Below are 19,189 nucleotides of genomic sequence, written 5' to 3' on the forward strand. Positions count from 1 at the left end.
TTCAAGATATCGTGGGAACATTTGATCTCGTGGGTGATTTGGTCAAGATCATCCAATTAGGACACTTTGGTTCATTTCTTCCAAATGTTTTTATAGAATTTCTATGTTTTCAGTAGTATATTAGTATAAGGACTTATTCAGGAGCCTTGTATTTCACATGCGTCGCTTTATTTTGCCCCTTCTAGGATGAGGTTTCGTTTTGTGAACCCCAGGGCAGCTTGGTTATTTCAAGCCCCAACACTCAAGACTTTGGTCATTTCAGGTCCCGGCAATTCTCTCCGGTTTAAATACTAGCGGATATTGGAATTAAGAAAACCAAGCGAGCGTTTGAATGATGCCATTATCTAACCTAGTTTTTCAAACTTGGTTTCATAAAAACGAAGCTTTTCTTGGAAATTTTCTCTTGTTTAAATATTGGCTGATATCGGAATTAAAGAAACTGAGGAGTATGTTATGTTAAGCAAGTATACAACACCGTCATTACTTTAATAGAAAAGCCACTAAAATCACTTGTTTACAATATGTGGTCGGCGGGAAAAGAAAAAAAAAACGAGTTTGATGGACGAGAGAAATTATCAAGGATTCAAGGGCACCCCAAACACTGGAAAACTTTTACCTGACTTCTAGGCAATGGAGTGGATGACTTTTCAAAACAAAGTTTGGCTAAATGTTAAAGCGTTGGACTTTCTTCATTTCTAAGAAATGATATTGGATTGGATTTAAATTCGGCTTCAAAATACATCATATACGAATTTGGATCATATTTACAAATATCTTGCATATAATACCCTTGAAAATAGGTCAAATTCTGATTCGGATATGAATGCAAAAACAAGATTTAGATTGTGAAATTGATTGAGGAGTCAAGTATGACTTTTCCCAGAAAAAAAAATTACCGCCTTGTCCCCAACCTGGTCTAGTCAAACAGATGACCCGATCAACCAAGTCACTGAAAGAGAAAGTTCAAGGCCTTGCCGAAACTCGGTCAATGCTCTTGAAGCGACTCGTTTAGCCCACCCTTTTGGTATATGTTGAATACACGGTTTCATGAATTCGTCTCAATCTTATTTACATGAAATACAACCGTTCTTACCAAACAAGCCCAATAGATTCCACAAAATTCAACAAAAAAAAGTACACTATTTTGTACAGATCCAATCAATTTATACTCCCACTCATAGCCATATAAATAACTAAATTTGATTTAGGTCTAGACCAGTGTTACCAAAATCGGTTTAGGAGTTGAATCGTGGATCAACCGATTTATAGATTAGACAGAGTCAGTAAAAAATAATAAGAAAGCATTTATTGGAAAAATAAATGAGAAAATATTTAATAAATAATTAAAACAATATTTTAAAAAAATTGAAAATGGCTGTTTTACCCAATGAGGCTGCACTGCTTTGATTTTAATAGGCCGATTCAGTCCAGTTTATTGGATCCAACCAAACAAATGACTAATGACTATTTTAGAATAGATTTTATTAAGCTTAGGCATCGGGCTGGGTACACGGTACCAGCCAAAAAAGGCCCCGATAATGTATTTGGCAGGCTTGAGTCAGCTCGGTTTGATTTATTTTTTATATTGTTTTTATTTAATAAATGTTATAAATTTTATTATTAAAAATATATTTTACATTTAAACTTTTTTATTTTACATTAAAAATATTTTTTATTTTAACGAAATTGAACCTGAGCTCGAAAGTCAGATGTCCGGCCAAGCTTGGACTCGATTTTCGGGTGTCAGGCCGACCGGATGCCCATGATTTTATCCATAAACTTTACCAATATTTTATTTTCCTGCCTGTACACATTTATGATGTCATTTTTAAAATTATTATTGTTGCTATTATATTAAGAGAAATATTTTACATACATACCCATATATTTAAATATATTATCTTTGGCCACTTAAAAAAAAATTACCGAGCAGGTTATGAGTTATGGGGCCATGTATTATTTATTGAAAATGACCAAAATATCTCTGTTGATTAAATGGAATACTACCCGTACAAAGTTAAAAAATAGTATGGTAAAAAAAATACACAGATATAAGATGATCTGAATGCCCCTTGAGTTTAAGATATAAATGATCCACAGGGATCGATCAATTTAATTGGAGATCTGAAGTCCGTTAAAAAACATACAAAAAATCAGTAGATTTGCAACAAATAAAAATTAAAAAATGAAAGAAAAATAGTTTGGCATTAAATAAATGAAAACTGCATTTTTTTTAAGTTCTAAAGGACTAATTTATTTATCATTTTTTTTTGTAAAAAATACATTTTTTTTTGTGACTATGATAATTTTATATATAAATGAGATGCCTCTAAAATTATATTGTATATACAAGCATTTAAGAGATGACAATATATCATATATGAATTGGGCACACCATTTAGAGTTGGTTTTGACAAACAAAATAGTATGTAACTGTTTAATGAATATGGGTTAAATATTGAGCCGATTAATGCAACACCTTAAAAAAAAAAAATGTTATGTTGTGGCAGATTTATGAAATAATTATAAACTGTTTCATTTACCAAATAAGTCCTTAATTACTGTTTTTAAATATTCATATTGTGACTCAAATTCACTTTAAATATAAATGAAAAAAAGCATAGCAACACATCTAAATCTTTTAAACGTTCAAATAAATATAAACAGCCGCATGACATGTTAAGAGCTGACTTTTCAAATATTGAATAGAGTAACATATTTGAAAGTGATTTCGAATATGAATCCGATTTCATATCTCTATACGATTGAATGTCACTCTTAAATTCAAATTCAATTTACTCGCTTGCCAGTGTTCATTTTTTTTTTCATATCCAACTTTTTGAAACAGTTTGATAAGATATTCGATTCTAATCACGATCCATTGACATCACCAGATGAATGCATTAATATGATTTAATTTCTAGCTATTCATCAGCAAGTAGATAAGAAAAATTAAATATATTACTTTTGTAGGTGATAAAGGTTTGCATCAGCCAATCTTGTCAAAATTGACACTTGGACATACAAAATATGTTTATTCTTACATTATTAGTTTGAAACATTCGATTGTTTATATATAAAGACATCGAAATTTTTTAATTACAACCCTCCAATCAAAATATCTGGCTTCATCAATATTTATTAGCTGCTGATTTAAGGCTGCCATGTGTATCAAAAATCAATATTTTATATAAAATCCAAAATGACATTTTCCAAATATGTTTAGAACAGTATTTTTAATTTTTTATTTATTATAATTAATGTTTTTTTAAATATTTTTCGCACATTTACCAAAAAATCAGCTGAATTGGTGAATCGGCCGTATTTTAACAAATCCAACTGACGATCAGAGCCTGCTGCTTAGAACAACTTTTAAAATTTACCTGTTTTATAGTTTTATTTTTCAATATTTATGTGAAACTAATTTTTTTAAAACACTGATGAAGGCAGCATTTAAAAATCTGCCTATTTTATAATTGATCGAGTCTTCCGGTTCAAATCAAATCTAGGGATTGGACCTGAGCAAGATCCATTTATGTTTTTTGGTCCCAACCAAACCGGGTCGTACTTAATCAGTTCGGTCTGGGTCCGGCCCGAGTTAACCTTCAAACCCCGGGCCCCACCTGATTTTCTTAAAATTATGATTAAAATATTGATGAAAATATAAAGTAGAAAATAAAATAAGTGAGAAACAGAGAGGAGGAGCGAGAGTGGGGAGAGGACTCAGGAGAGAGAGAGAGGGGGAGGGAGAGAGGGAAGGAGAGGGAGAGAGAAGGGAGAAAAAAAAAATGTAAAAGGAGAAAAGGAAAAGAAATTCCCTTCGGATTTCCTCTGACAAGATTTACCAAATCTTCTGTTCTTCTCTTCCTGAACTTCCTCCTCCTTTTTGTTTTTGTTTTGTTTCTTTCTTGGTATTCTTTTTTGTTTTCTTGTAGAGGAATCATTGAATCCCTCTGTCAGATCGCCTTCTCTAATCCAAGATCACAGGGCTTTCTGAAATTCCCCGTCTGCGTGCATTGTCCCTCTCGATTCTTCTTGCTTTTCCGTCCTGTTTCTTCTCGGAGTCGCTCTCTCGATCCCTTTCTTCTTCCGTTGCAGGCAACGATCTTCGCAATTTTGGGGGTTGGGGGGTTAGGACTAGAATTTGTGTACTCTTTACAGGGGATGGAATCTTCTGGTGGCAGCAGTCCGGAAGTCTACCGCAGCTCGCGGCGATTCGGCGTTCGTTTCTCTCCAGCGAATTTCATCCAGGCGCCCCTTTCGGCTTTGATCGAGTACTCCGGCATATTCCGCGGTCGGTCGGTGCATCACGAGGCAGAGCCGCTCGTATCCGAAGGTGTTACCGCGGTTGACGGTTTGGTATCCGGCTTTCGGGAGCGGTTGGAAGAGGCGGCTGCTCGTGGCACCGGTGCGGAAGTGTCGATCAGGATAATTGGGGTCGGAGAGCAGGAACACGTTAGGGTTTCTTCGGCGTCGGCGGAGGGAGCAGGGGTCAGGACGGCGGAACCGGGGAGGTTGTCGTCCGGGGATGTACAGGGGGTAGCAGCCGGCGGTGGGGGCGGGATTGGCGAGACGGCGTTGCCGCCTTCGCCCCTAGCGGCAGATGGAGGGCCGGGATCGCCGGATGGAGGTGCAGAAGGAGAGAGTGCAAGCGGGTCACCGGTGGTAGGGACGACGAATGGACGGGAAACATCCTATCAGAGGTACGATATTCAACAATTGGCGCGTTGGATAGAGCAGATTCTACCTTTCACCCTTCTTCTGCTGGTAGTCTTCATTCGGCAGCATTTGCAGGGTAATCATTTCCTCCCTGTTTCTTTAATTTTCAGAATCTAGGTAGCTCTATATGGTTATTTTCCTTTCTTGGAGCTAGTTTCTTCTTATTTAATAACAATTTAGCAGCGGATACTTATTGAAAATTTAATGTGACAATTGCAGCCACTGGTATATTAGGGAAAAATATAGTAAAAAAATTGCGATGGTATTTTCAGTAGATAGGATGCTGGTAGCGTCCGATTTGTTTTGGTGGTATCTTGTTGCTGGGGACATCTTATTGGTTGTTGAATAGGTTGTGCACCACATGGCTCCGACTTACAAGATTGAGGTATAACTGAATTTTCAATAGCCCGTTTGAGATGAAAATAAATGTCGGAGCCTGAGCTTCTATGGGATTTGGTTCAATTAATTTCTTGGGGTTTCCGCTTCTGACAGGATCCTGTTATGAAGTATCTAGTCTAGGTGGCTGGTACTCTGGAGCAGAATGATGTCTTCTCCTTTTTCCCGTGTTTGCTTAGAAAATCAGAAATTGACAGCTTTAGAACGTGCATCCTCTTTAAGCACGTGTTTGACGCGCGGAAGTCACCCAAGGTGAAAGAGTCGCAGCGGACTTTTTCACACAGGGCCATCTTCATAGATGACTTCATGAACCCACACGCCTTCAACAAGACCTCGTATCAGTTATTAAGAGGGTGCCTTCACCCTGGAGAACTTATTCACGGTGATAAATTCGTAGCCAGTTCTTTCACACAGAAAGGGCCATTAACAGAGAAGTTGTTCGTAGATGACTTCTTGAACCAAACACGCTTTAAACAAGAGGATTCTCAATGCCCGTGTTGGTGGACCTGCGTGTCCATTATTAAATGGAACCCGTGGAAACCCCCTCTACAATCTCATCCGTACAGGAAAGGAGGTGAAGCCATGCGAACGGGGAACTTCTTTTCCTGTTTCTCATTGTTATTTGGATGTACAATCGTCATGAATATCATATATTTTTTGAAAATGTGATGATAATATTCGCAATGCGAAGAAAACCAAAAAATGTAAAATCTCACTACATTTCAAAGTTATTGCCAAAACCAATTTTGGGATATTTTTATTTTCTTTAAACAAATAGCATTATAAATATATATTAATTGCTTTCTATGGTTTCCTTTTGTCATTTCAAAAGTAAATTTGGAATCTTCATCAATGTTCTTTTGTAAGAAATTAGTAGAAAGATTACAATCTTGTAAAATTTTTCTATTTATTTTTCATATATTTTTTATTTGTTAAATCCCTGAGATTTTCTCTTGATTTTCCCAAGCAAACAACTTTGCTGAAATACCAAGAGAATCCTTGCAGTTTAGAACCTGAGAATAATAATTATGGCAATGGCATAAATGATCATTCCTTGTTCAGTCCTCATAAATCATTCCCTCTTTATTAGTCACAATACTTTTTTTCTTCGAGTGGATGGTCACTTGAAGTCTAGTATTAGTTAGAAAATATTCTCATGCACAAGATTTGAGAATCTGAAGGCATGAACATTTATGAACTTATGATGCCCTTCCCTTCACTGGAAGGAGTTGCAGGTTTCTTTGTCACATTTTGGATTGCTGCAGTGATGATAAAGTCAAATGACGTGCTGCGGAAGCAAACAGCACTCAAGGTGTTTCCCTTTCTGATTTGCTTTCTTTTCTTTTGTCGTGTACCAAAGAAAGATGAGATAATTCTAGATACTTGTTACTTGGATGCCTTTCTATGCTAAGGTAGGGTTATTGATTCACATTATCTTGACAAACAAAAGTTGTAATTTAGTTTTACAGTGACTGAGGCATCTTTGATGTGTTCAAAATAGAATTGAACCGAGCAACTTTGTGTATAAAATGAGTTAGTAGGGGATTTATTCCCTCTATGACTTCAACTTTTTATGTCTTTTATTGTCACTGATTGAAATAATAAAATGGTTCTTAGGCTTTTCTTTTTCAATGCGAAACACTATCAGATATTGCGTAGTTAAGGGTCTAGGCAGTGGACCTTCAAGGAAGGTCCACATCAGCCTAGTTAACTGCCTAAGTTGGCTGAAAAAGTAATAATAAGTATAAAAAGGCTGTCAAATGTTCACTATACTGTTCTGAAATTTAATAGTATTATACATGTAAACTGTAAAGTATGATGTATGACGATATTTATTTGCGAAACAAAACAAGGAAGCAACACACACTAGGCATGCTGTCCTGGGTGATCTTGCTCAGCAAAGCCAGGCCACTTGTCTGCTGAGGTCCTAGGTGTGCCTTTGTCTATAGAGGTATATATTCATCGTTTGCCTTCAAATTGACATATTAAACTTGCAAATGTCAGTTTGCTTTTGCTCCAAAAGCTAGTTGAAGGAAAAAATTTCCAAGATGGATGAACAGAGTAAATTCACATAATTTCTATGACAAAGCTGTTTTGTAAGTTGCCAACAATTCTATTACTTGCATTCCTTTTACACTTATTTCTTGAGAAATTGAAAATCTAACCCGAGGAACAAAGCACAATCAACTGATCTTTGCGTCTTACCTAATATGTGTCCAAAATGTGGCTGTGACATGCATCTTATTGTTCATTTTTATTTTCTTGGTTATTTACATGGGAAGGGTAGAAAAACCTGCCAGGTGAAATTAGAAACACAGAATTACATTTTAGAGTTTCACAAGTTTAATGTGTTGTGTCCCTTCTTACTTTTTATTTTCTTGTATTTTCACCATTTTTCTTCTGTTATTCTATATATCATAACGTTTGTGCTTTTAGTTCTCTGCTTGTCTTTGAAATCAAATAAAGACTTTGGCCAAAATTGACATTGAAATTCCTTTTTATTGTTCTGAAAAGAACTCCAAAAACTTTCTTACTGCAGATGGGGAACAAATTTCAGTACACTAGGTCTGATAGAAGATAACATTTGATTCATCTTATGGTTGGTTGGAGAAATCCAGCGTCGTTGTATATCAAGCATGTTTGATTGTTGTGCTATGTCACATAGGTGTGGGTGTATATAGGGGTGCGGCTACAGGTGCAGCATAGGTACAAAGCAATTTCAAAAACTTGGGTGTGGGACATGGCTTTGGAACTGGTTTTTTTTACCTCTACTTCTTCCTCCGACTCTCTGATGTACTCTTTCTCTTTCCCCTTGATTTTTTTCTTATTGTTTCTCCCCACGACCATATAAATATATATGAATTTATAGAATGAACTATTGACATGAATTTATGACTCACTTAGCAACACTGAACTTGAGTGAAAGTTAAGTTATATGCATATACATAGTTGACAATCCAATTTGGTTGGTTGGAACAGCACTAGCATCTGGTTTGTGACCATACAGGTCAGAAACATCCTTGAAGAGTCTGTTTACATGGTTGCAATGTTGTCTAATCCTGACAGGTTCATGATACATTGGTCCTTGGACTCTAGGAAATATTTCTTGATGCAGCTTTCTACTTTCTTTAGTAGGGCGTTTGCTTTGCCACAAGTTAATGATCTTCACGTCCACCTTTAGTTACTTTTTTTTTTCTTTTTTATTCTGTCCTTTTTCCTGTATAAGGTTATGTTCTGTGATATATGAGTAATCTTTACTCTGATGAAATTACTTGCACGTCTCTCCAGTGCCTTTCTCCGTGATTTTCGTCCAGGATGATCGTTTGGATAGAACCTTGAAATATCTCTGCTCAAGCACTTGACTTTTTTTTTTTCTTTCTAAATTTTCCCAGGGCGAGAGGAAAGTTCCCGTTCTTGTTGGCATCATATTGGTATCTATACTTCATACGGTTGGGGTTTACTGGTGGTATAGAAATGATGACCTTCTCTACCCACTTGTCATGCTTCCACCAAAATCAATACCGCCATTTTGGCATGCTATATTTATCATTGTGGTGAATGGTAAGGTCTTGTCTTGACACACATTTATCATGGTTACACATTATTTCTTTTTGGCAATTTCTTTAGGGTATCTCCAGAAGCCATCTGTTGCCATAATGATGAGGGTGAATTAAAGGAAAATAAGGTTTTGACATGAATATGATGCTTAAACAAAAGGATAAAACCAATGAAAGGTAATGGGATGCTCAAATATTGGATAAAAAAATGCTATCTTTGGTATTTCTATTCTTAGTCCTCTGCCTGTGTTGGTTTTCTTTTCCTTGAAACGAGGGAAGGCTATTTTTGGTCATTCAAATTCTGTGTATCGTATAGTCAATGAATCTCATACGTAATACTCTAGGTACTGTACTTATTGTGGGAAGCCATTGTTTATGCTTTATGGTGGTCTGAGTTTCTTAGCTGTTCTGTTTTATGACACTTATGTTGTGAAGCATTTATTTATTGAAATCCAAAAAACAAAATCGTTGGGCAGTAAGAAACAAATGTTAATGATAAGTGCTTCAATCTGTAACCAGAAAGTAAAGCCCAAAAGTGGTGGGTATGCTATTTAATTGCAGTAGCCAGAATTTCTTTGGTTGAGAACCTGAACCATCACATTTTTTATTATCTACCTAATCATAATTGAAACAAACGATATGCTTGGAATTAATTGTATGTCACTTGATTTTGGCCAAAAAGGAAAAAAACATGCGTGGCGCTAACAGTTTTTTGACGTTTCCCATTTAAAAGAGGGCAGGTACGGAAATGAGTCACATGACATATAATTCTGTAGCTTGTGCTTTTCTTTTGCTTCTCTCATAATCATTTGAGCAACTTAATTCTTGTCTTCAGTCGCAAAAGATATTGAGCAATTGGTCCCATTTAACACCTTAGGCACGTTAGGTGCCAGCTACAATTTCCAGAAAATTGATAAGTGGATTCACACAGCTTCCAGGGAATTTGCATTAAACTTCTCTTTTGCTGTATGATGGTTCAAGTGGATACCTCTTCTATCTTGTGTCCTTGGCCCAGATGTTTAGATGATTCACTTGAAAAATTTGGATTAGCAATTGAAGTGTGATAGTTTTAGTCTTTTAGATGGTTCACCACCAATCACTCTATTGACTTGTCACTGAATGCTCATCTATGAATTTGATAACATGTGCATGACAAGAGACTGAAATAATTTTAATACTTGATATATTTATAGGAACATTTCTTCATAGCTTTGAAAAAAACTCGTGTGAACCTATAAAAAAAAGTAAAACTTTATGGATATTTTCATAGCTTTGAGAAAAGCTGAGAACTCTAAAAATTCTGGGTCAATAAAAATTTCTGACCTTGATAATTTTGACTCATGTACACTCCCATGTGCATACGTGCAGGTGCATTTATTTGTTTCTTTTGAGCACCATGCAGGAGGGTAGGCGCATCAGTGTAGTCCTAATAGGGTAAATATGTATTATATATGACATGGAAGAAGATAAAAAAGTTAATTGTGAGATAGTAGAATAAAAAGGTTATTCATCTATTTTGTGGTGGAATAGCTTATGAGAGGATATATTTCATAAGTTGGTTAGTGTGTGAATACTCTCTTGGTCTTTTTTGCCTTTTGATGTTAGGATATAGTAGTAAGTGAATTCTTTTCCAGGTTTATCTATTGTAGAGGTGTTCAACTAGCATGATGTTTTGAAACTACCATAACTCAGTGGCACATCTGAAAGTTATTCTTAATTTATGGCTGGAAAATTAGTTACCACAGGTTATGTGGTCTACTGAACTAACGTTTTCTACTCTTTGGAAATACTTCCCAACCTCTAGATTCCTGGTGTGAGAGTTGGCACTTGGGAGGACTAATACTAATGAATTTTGGTAATTGTGTAATTGAAAGCTTCTAATCTTTACACGTAAATGGACCTTTTTTTATATGAAGTTGCCAGTTTGTGCTTGCTGACCGCCAGCCTGTCCTGGAGTTGTCTCAGACCTTCACCTGGATTGAACTGGGGAATGTTGCTAGTTAAATAAGATTTCTTTTCCTTCTGGTTCATGAAAAATGACTTCGGAGCTTTCCAGTGGCAAAACAAAATTATCAGATGTGAAGCTTAAGCCAAATACTATTGCTACTCAAGTGTCCCTCGTACACAATTGTGTTACATGCTTCCACTTTTCTGTTTTTCTGTGTAATTGGGTTTCAAGCCTATAAAATGACTAGCACAATTTTGAATTTCTTTTGATTGTTTCACAGATACCATGGTTCGCCAGGCAGCAATCATCTTCAAGTGTGTATTACTCATTTACTATAAGAATAGCAGAGGTCGCAATTACAGGAAGCAGGTATTCTTCCTTTCATTTTGGTCTATTCAGGTAAATGTATTATCCATATCATTAAAAAAGAAGGTGAAAAAGGTGAAAAATGAAGAGCAACAAAAAGGGGGTCATGATATATTGAAAATTTTCCAAAATGAAAATATCATATTTTTTCATTCACTTTTTTTTTCAACAATTTTTTTAATATATTCTAATTTTTTTGATGCTTATTTTTATATTTATGCTTATTTTTCTATTTTAATAACTATCTGGGATTTGGATCATTGTTTCTATAAAAAAAATTAGTGAAAACTTAAACTTTCATCATTTTTTCTGTTATCTTTTACATTTTTTGAATTTGCAGGATTTTCCCAATCTTTCCTGAGAGAAACAAACTTCTCATTTAATACCTGAGAAAAACGTTGCTGATAAAAATGCAGGAATGATGTTTGTCATCCGTTTGGATTCATGTTGGATCAGCCTTTACCAAATCTAACCTAACTGGATTCCATGTAGTTAGATCTGCTCTTGTATTTAGCTAATTTTTTAATACCAAATTTAGGTCTGACTAGCAGAAGATTGAACTGTTATATGTGGTGGGCTTAGATCTTTGTCAGATCTTAGCTGGATGTACTATGTAGGACTCCGCTTTGGATTCAGTTGCAAAGGCACATAATAATATTAATCCAATTAATGAGATCCAGTTTTCTTTACCAGACCCAACTAATTGGTTATGGATTTGGGTGGGTAATTGAATGTATCCTACCTATTGGCTACCATACACTTCAGTTTTGCAAAAAAAACATCTATATTTTTTGATATTGCTGCTTTCTTTCACCCGAATCTGCTTATATAGATAGGCTTCTCTTATCATCTAAAACGGACATGGATAAGGAACTCCATGACTCGGGCAATCATGACCTGATGGAGTGATTCCACAATCCAGACCTGATTCTTGTAAAACTTAGGTGTATATGGGTCAAGTGTTGAATCATGACCGAGTTCGTAGTAGATCCGAGTCAACTCGCTGGTTTTGCCAACTACGTCATGGAGTCTTTTCCAGTTTCCACTGTTTCAATAACATGAGGCCTTTATATGAACATAGTCACAGAAAATGCGTTTCTTTCAAAAAAAAAAAAAAAACGCGAAAAAACGCGATAAATTAAATGGCCATTTAAAACTATAAAAGCACATTTTTTTTGAAAAAATGTTAAAAACGAGTTTTTAATGCATTTTTTTTGCGTTTTTTTCACTTCTTTCACTTTTTTAGTTTTTTTAATGCGAAACAGTTTTTTTTTTAATTTTATATTTTTTATTTGTTGCAAATCTACTTATTTTTTGATGTTTGTGTTATTAGTTTCTCACTTATTTTATTTTTTCCTCCTTTCTAATTTTTTTAAATTTTTAAAAATTTACCATATTTTTCCCTTTTTTTCAAGGTCGCTGTATTATACTCGAGAAAAACCTCGTCGTTTCAAACTCCGAGACGTTATTTGTAACTACGATATAAAGCCTCCTTATCATCCGTATTTCTCAGTTCGGTGCCCATCTGGAAAATCTTTTGGTTCTCATCTAAGATTCTTAAGAACCTTTTGTGTAGCCATGGATTAATTTTATGCACACATACAGAGGGTGATGTTCTTCGCTTTTTAAACCATTATTACTGGAGCCTAAGTAGGAACCCTCACTCATGGGAAATCCAGGGTCCTCTTGTTGTTTTGCTTGAATTTGGACTGAGATATCATTTACTATTTTCTGTTTTTCTTTTTAAGAATGTTGCTTATTTATATTAATTTACTAGTAACTTGTATAATCTAGCACATGATTTCTTGAAGAGTTTTCTTGTTAATTCTCACTCATTTTCTGCTTCATGAGTCAACAAAGATTTGGTTGCTTTATTCTTCTGATCCTTTTCTGCATGCTGATTATTGTTCCAGCTTTGGCAGATGTGCTCAAAGAGCAATATGCATTGCCCATTTGTCTTGCCTTGGTTGCTGGAAACTTTATATTTTGTGCAATTCTGGAGTAACGTGATTTTTTTTGTCACTTAAAGCCTTATTGTGATTTATCCAAGAAAAGAATCAGTTGCATTTTTGTCCTAAGAGTGGAATCTGAAGGGAAGAACTGATTCACATGAAAGAAGCACCCACATGCCACATAACAAGTTGGTTTAAGCCGTTTTTGTGCTTACCCATTGTTGTAAAGTGTGCAACTTAATGTGTATCGGTTGGATAAGTAGTTGGATATATAATGCGGTTACAATTTTTTGATATAAAAAAATCATGATAAAGTTACAAAACTACATGAAAAATTGCAAAAATTATGAAAAAATGTGAAAAAGTTTTGTATGGACAGCATGATTCTCATAAATAAAAGTTACATAAAAAGTAACGAACGACAAACCTGAAACGCCAATTAGCAAATATATAGTAAATAAAGTACATCCAGAATTAATAAACTTAAGCATGGACTCTTTAATACATAAGTTTATGAATAAAAATTCAGAAGTTATAATAATAAAGCCTTATGCTAATCAAAGTAATAAAAAACATATATTCACAATTAAGGCTTGATGGGTTTACTAGGTTTTCTGCTCCTCTGGGTTCTCCTATTCCACTAGGTTCTCCTACTATACTAAGTTAGTGTTGATGTGATGGTCGTACAATTGATGCTGCTGATGTTGTTGGTGCCCATCCTCATCATTACAATCAGGGACAGTTAGGTTTTTTAATGTATCATTTTGATCTTAGAAGTCATGAATAGTATTTGCTAAATGTGGATTTGGGTTCTCAACAACAATCCTTCTCCTTCTGTGCATGAATTCTTTCACGGATTAGGTGCATCATGTCATGCAAATGCTTGCCAGCATAAAACATGCCATCATCTTGTTAGCCAACCATACAAGTATGGAGTCTCCTGCAGATGTTGATTGCAGAATATGAAACCATGTTGAAGTTGTTTTAGACATGCCAAACTGAAAGTATTGATGCACTTGATCATCGGATCTCGCAAAGCCAATGATTTTGAAATCCGACTCAAAGATTAAAGAAAGAAAAACTGTTTGGCAATCATATAACCAATATTTTCTTAAAATTAATGTCTATGGTAAAAGGCAAAAATTTTCACCTTTGTTGGTAAAAAATGTGAAAATCCTCTAACACAAAATTAGTTTTTTTTCGTTCATGAAATTGATCTCCAAATGGTTTCCACACTAGAGCACTTTCACATACAACTAAAAGTTTTGGAGTCGGGTGTGAGAGGCTTTTTGTAGCTCAAAATAGAAAAGAAAGAGGTGACATTTGGACCCCTCTTTTTTCTGCAAGGTCCATATCGCATGATATAGCCCATATATATGATATTCTACTGTGTGTATGAGGCTTCAACCTAGATTGCACTTCTGAAACTAGTTTTCGGGTGTATCATATCTGTTTTTGCAATAGTCACATTATCCAACTTAATGTATCAACACTATGATACAGTATGCGCAATGCTGGCTTTACCCTATTGGCTGTCACCTTCAGGGCATGAGTTTGCTGAATCTGCTCACATACTACTGAATTTGGGGGGCTATTTTTCTTTGCTTTTCACGTTTGTATCACTGCCAAAACTGTTATAGGTTGGAGGTGTCTGCTAAATTTTTATTTAATAAATATCATGCAGTGGTTGCTAATCTTTTCATTTTTCTTTTGTTTCCAGGGTCAGATGCTCACCTTAGTTGAGTATTTTCTACTTTTGTACCGTGCCTTGCTTCCTACTCCTGTTTGGTATAGATTCTTCTTGAACAAAGACTATGGGAGTCTCTTCTCATCTCTTACAACAGGGCTTTACCTAACATTTAAGTTAACATCAATAGTGGAGAAGGTAGTGGTCAGAATATTGTCTTCATCCATTACAATTTGCATGTCTCAAAATAAGTTTTTTCCTCTTTACTTTCTGAGTGACCGGTGGAGAAAGTACTTTGCCTTGAAATGTAGAATAATGGATGATTTGATTCTTTATGTGATGATTTTTCCCTATCCAGGTCCAATGTTTTTTTGCTGCTTTGAAGGCTTTGTCCCGTAAAGAGGTGCATTATGGGTCTTATGCTACACCAGAACAGGTTTAAAGTTTTTTCAGAACGCCCCCCCAATTTTGTTTGCATTATAAATGGGCTTGAAATACTAGCTGAATAGCCATTTATTCACAAAATCATAAAATGACCTTCCAAAAATTTTGGTTTAATGTTTGTCTACACATGGGTGCACAAATTGGCTGCTGCACCTCAGTCAGGTGTTCACCAGGTGGGGCTGTTAATAATTGGTTGTTGCATATATTTCTTTTATATTTCAGACACACCCTTGCCACATGCACATCGAAGTCTTTTTGCAAAAGGTGTTGCACCTGCATCCTCACACATGTGCACCCTGCACCTTACTCGTAACATAGGTGTTTACTGGACAAGTCTTCTCAGTTCCCGAGGGACCAATCCTCAGTGAGTGTGGTAAATTTCTATGGCGAGAGCTTCTCATATTATATGAGGCTTTATTTTAAAGCTACGGGCAGGATATGCATTTTCCAAATTTTGGATTTGGCAGTTTCCACAATGTAGTTGTCCTCCCACAAATGTTTGAATTCAAAATTTATCTGCCATCTCCCAAATAAATATTACTAAGGTTGTCTGACCACCATGCTGCCAGATGCAAAAGCTCCCATTACAGTTGTCACTTTGCAAAGATAGTGGAAATTTGATAATTTATATACTCAGTCATAGTTCAAGTGCACATGCAAGTGGGGTAGGGTCTCACTTCAGCTGTATGGGTCCCACTCCCTCTCCCAAATTTGTTCACTCAAATTTTAGCTACCACCTCTCAAATAACCATCATTAGGGTAGTTTGACCAAGATTTGTCCGGATGCAAAAGCTCCAATGTCAGTTATCCTAACTAAAGAGAGCTTTGAATATAAGTGCACGCACTAAATTCAACTTCTCAATCTCACATACAAATGGGAGATGGTCTTTCCTACTTGTCGAACCGTCTAAATCCCTATTGTAGCTCCCATCTCACAAACTGCCATTCTTAAGCTGGTCTGACCAGGATTCTGCAAAGTGTGGAATTGACCATCCTAGGTACCACTTTCCCAAGAGAGCCTTAGCAGAACTGTGGTAAGTTGGGGCAGGTTATGTTAAGGGTACATTCGAGTGGCTTGTGTATTTGGATGGTTGTATCTTAATCCAAATAGTGTGTACAAACTTCTATTGGATTCTGTGGAGTGTGCCCTCATTTTGTGCATGATTACCATTGCAAGTGATAACTTCCACCTTTGTCTTCTTTTCTTTTATTTGTTATGTTATTGATAATGTTGGTCTTTAGCAAACACACACAATGATTGGAGCTGGTCTATAACTGTTGGATGGTTGTATCTTAATCCAAATAGTGTGTACAAACTTCAATTGGATTCTGTGGAATGTGCCCTCATTTTATGCATGATTGCTGCAAGTGATAACTTCCACCTTTGTCTTCTTTTCTTTTATTGGTTATCTTATTGATAATGTTGGTCTTTAGCAAACATACACAATGATTGGAGCTGGTCTATAACTGCTGACATGGTGTAGTAGCAAACTTTTCTCATCTATTAGCTTATAAGGAAATACACCAGCTTATAAGAAAAAGGCTTTAGGTTATAAGCAAATACATCATGAGGATGACAGCATTGTAGTGTTTGCAATATGTGAGCTTTCATCAAGTCTTGTTCTTTCCCAAGTCTGGCTTCAAGAAGAGTATGAACTTCCAACCATTGACTGTGCAGGTTAATGCAGCTGGTGACCTCTGTGCTATCTGCCAGGAGAAGATGCATGCTCCAATTTTACTGCGTTGTAAACATATCTTCTGTGAAGATTGTGTGTCAGAATGGTGAGTTATCTTGTACAGAATAACCATGTCTTGTATTAGGGGGCTGATGCGTGATGAGCTGAAACTCTTCCCCTTTCCCTTGGCTCCAGGGTCCAAGGCAGAACCATGTATCATATTTAGAGGAATTCTGTCTTGGTAGTCCACTGTTGTTTTGACATATGTTGAGAGTTTGTACCAAGCAACATATTGTTCTCTTGCTCACGAATGTTCAAATTAGGGCTGTCACCCTATTTGAATGGATAAGGAGTTCAAATTAACAAGAAGATTATTCATGGGATTTGAACCTGAAAGTCATGATGGTATGGTTTCACGACCAATGTATTTCATTTTGCCCCTGCAGCTGGCTGCTGCTTGATACTGAACTTTTTACCTTTTAGAAGGATTAGAGTGCTTAATCCTGGGATAAAACCTGACTTTCTCTTGCTTGTGTGAGCAATATCAATTTAGGTCTGGGGATTAGTAAACTGTTTAGGCTTTTCTGTGTTGCTCAATTGCTTATTAATCTTGAGTACAAGCAATCTAATGCACTTGGAAATCATGGCTACGGGTTTCAGGTTTGAGAGGGAGCGAACATGTCCCCTATGCAGAGCGTTGGTGAAACCAGCAGAGCTTAGATCATTCGGGGATGGTTCCACAAGCCTGTTCTTTCAGCTATTCTAACAATGGTTGTATGGTGTAAAGACGGTGTGCTTTTCTTGTCCTCCCTGCGGCAATCAGCATTCTTCCATGCCAGAAGCTGCACCTAGCTCATGATACTAAGTCTCCTGGAAAGTATCTATAATGGAAATAGTGTAATCATATGTTGTACGAGGATGCCCTCTCTAGAGGAGTCTGGGTAAATAATAATCATCATATAATCTAGTTTATTCGACAAAAAAGGTTCCACTAATGTGTGTGTGTGTTCTACTCGTGAAAATGCTTCAAGATTGTATATACACATGCACACAGTTTATGAGCCTGCGCCTTGCATAGCTAGATTTACTAGCTTAGCACCAGTTTTGTTTTCACCCTATCTTCTTGTCAGTTGTATTTTAGATAAAAGGAGGCTTAAATGTCTGCAAGGACGCTGTGCAGCTGCTTAGGTGGGTTGGCTCAAGGCATTCAAAGAAGATGATAACAAGAGCTCGGTACTCAAGGTGCGCATCCTTTGCTACAAAGCTGACTTGTTGGATATGTATTAGGTTTTCCATCCGTGAGGAAGCGACTGTCAAAAGAATGTGTGAGTGTGTCTAACCGGATTTGAACGCTATGCTTTATCTGCTATAATTTCAACTGAATGTTCTTTTCCTTGTTTTTAACATGGAAAAATCTCATTGACAGTGAGACCTGTTTTTGTATTCTAAGCGGGCTAAACCTGAGGCTAGCGCCTCAGCTGCAGGGCCGATGGATGTTTTAGCTGCATAGAGGGTTGACTATCATGGGTTTTCAATTCCGGTTGCTTACGTGACAGCGAATGTCCAACGTAGTACAAACTATACCAACCTCTTTAGGGCTATTTGAAACTAAGGACAAGATGTTAGCATGTACCTGCGTGCAAAAAATTCCGTTTATTTTGAACCATGGTTTGCTGTACTGAAGCTCTAGCATAGCAGTCGGGGGAAAGCCAGAGCTTTCAAGCCAGCAGTCTTCTAAGGTATAGATTTGCAACCTAAAGTTGATGAGGATGACGGGGTTTTCATTGCTATTCACCAGAGTGTACTTCCTGGCGCTTCCTCTCTAGACATTTGGGGAAATAGCGAAGACCATAAGGCAATTTTACAGGTGGAAGCAATTGGGCTCCGACTAACCTGCGGCATCTCAAGCAGTGGTGTTTCCAATGTGATGTCTATGGTAGGATGCAATTTTAGGCCAAAGACTGGTAAGAAGGTAAACAACGTTCTCTGGGCAGGTTCGCTGCTCAAAAGCAAGCTAGCCTAATAGGTTATCTGCTGACAGTGAGTGGTAGAAAAAACTAAACTAAAGTGTATGAAAAGAATTCCCCGAGGGCAGTGTGGCATGGTGGGGCTTGGGAATAAAATACTAATAACTTTAACCCCATGGGCGTTCTCCGTTGGATAATCTGACACAGATATTGAACGCCCAGGCAAGTGAAAATTTTTATACACGTGTGCACGTGCGTGTGTACATCCTTTATTTGAGTGATCTAATTATTATTCGATTGATTCGTTTAATTCCATGTAAAATTGATCAGGTTGGTCCCATTTTAGTTTACTACACCTTATATTTTTGGATTGTTTGAAAAATGATTATACAGATCTGATTTTTAAGCATGTAAACTCAACAAGTCGTGTTCTTGAGGCACGTGGATGAGTCTTACATTTAGAAAATGTCTTTTATA

At 36.4% G+C, this 19,189-nt stretch overlaps 1 protein-coding gene across 3 annotated transcripts; it reads left to right on the top strand.

The window, feature by feature from the left end:
• Positions 1-3,696: 3,696 nt before the first annotated feature.
• On the top strand, positions 3,697-18,149 carry LOC116254159 (uncharacterized). Of its 3 annotated transcripts, none has more exons than XM_031629327.2 (8): positions 3,697-4,795; positions 6,342-6,427; positions 8,508-8,676; positions 10,901-10,989; positions 14,659-14,823; positions 14,984-15,061; positions 16,748-16,851; positions 17,406-18,149. In XM_031629327.2, the coding sequence occupies exons 1-8, from the start codon at positions 4,165-4,167 to the stop codon at positions 17,509-17,511; spliced, it is 1,428 nt and encodes a 475-aa protein (XP_031485187.1). In that variant the 5' UTR covers positions 3,697-4,164; the 3' UTR covers positions 17,512-18,149. The 3 variants fall into 3 exon arrangements, with proteins under 3 accessions (XP_031485187.1, XP_031485188.1, XP_031485189.1); XM_031629328.2 differs by having other exon boundaries at positions 6,351-6,427; XM_031629329.2 differs by lacking the exon at positions 14,984-15,061.
• Positions 18,150-19,189: the final 1,040 nt, after the last annotated feature.

The sequence above is a fragment of the Nymphaea colorata genome, chromosome 5, assembly GCF_008831285.2.
Source record: "Nymphaea colorata isolate Beijing-Zhang1983 chromosome 5, ASM883128v2, whole genome shotgun sequence".
Taxonomy (NCBI): domain Eukaryota; kingdom Viridiplantae; phylum Streptophyta; class Magnoliopsida; order Nymphaeales; family Nymphaeaceae; genus Nymphaea; species Nymphaea colorata.

Bases quoted from the DNA above. Each gene is read 5' to 3' on its own strand.
- LOC116254159 (XM_031629327.2), top strand. From the start codon at position 4,165: ATGGAATCTTCTGGTGGCAGCAGTCCGGAAGTCTACCGCAGCTCGCGG. The intron at 6,428-8,507 runs GTGTTTCCCTTT...AAATTTTCCCAG, and splicing joins GGAAGCAAACAGCACTCAAG to GGCGAGAGGAAAGTTCCCGT. The intron at 8,677-10,900 runs GTAAGGTCTTGT...ATTGTTTCACAG, and splicing joins ATTTATCATTGTGGTGAATG to ATACCATGGTTCGCCAGGCA.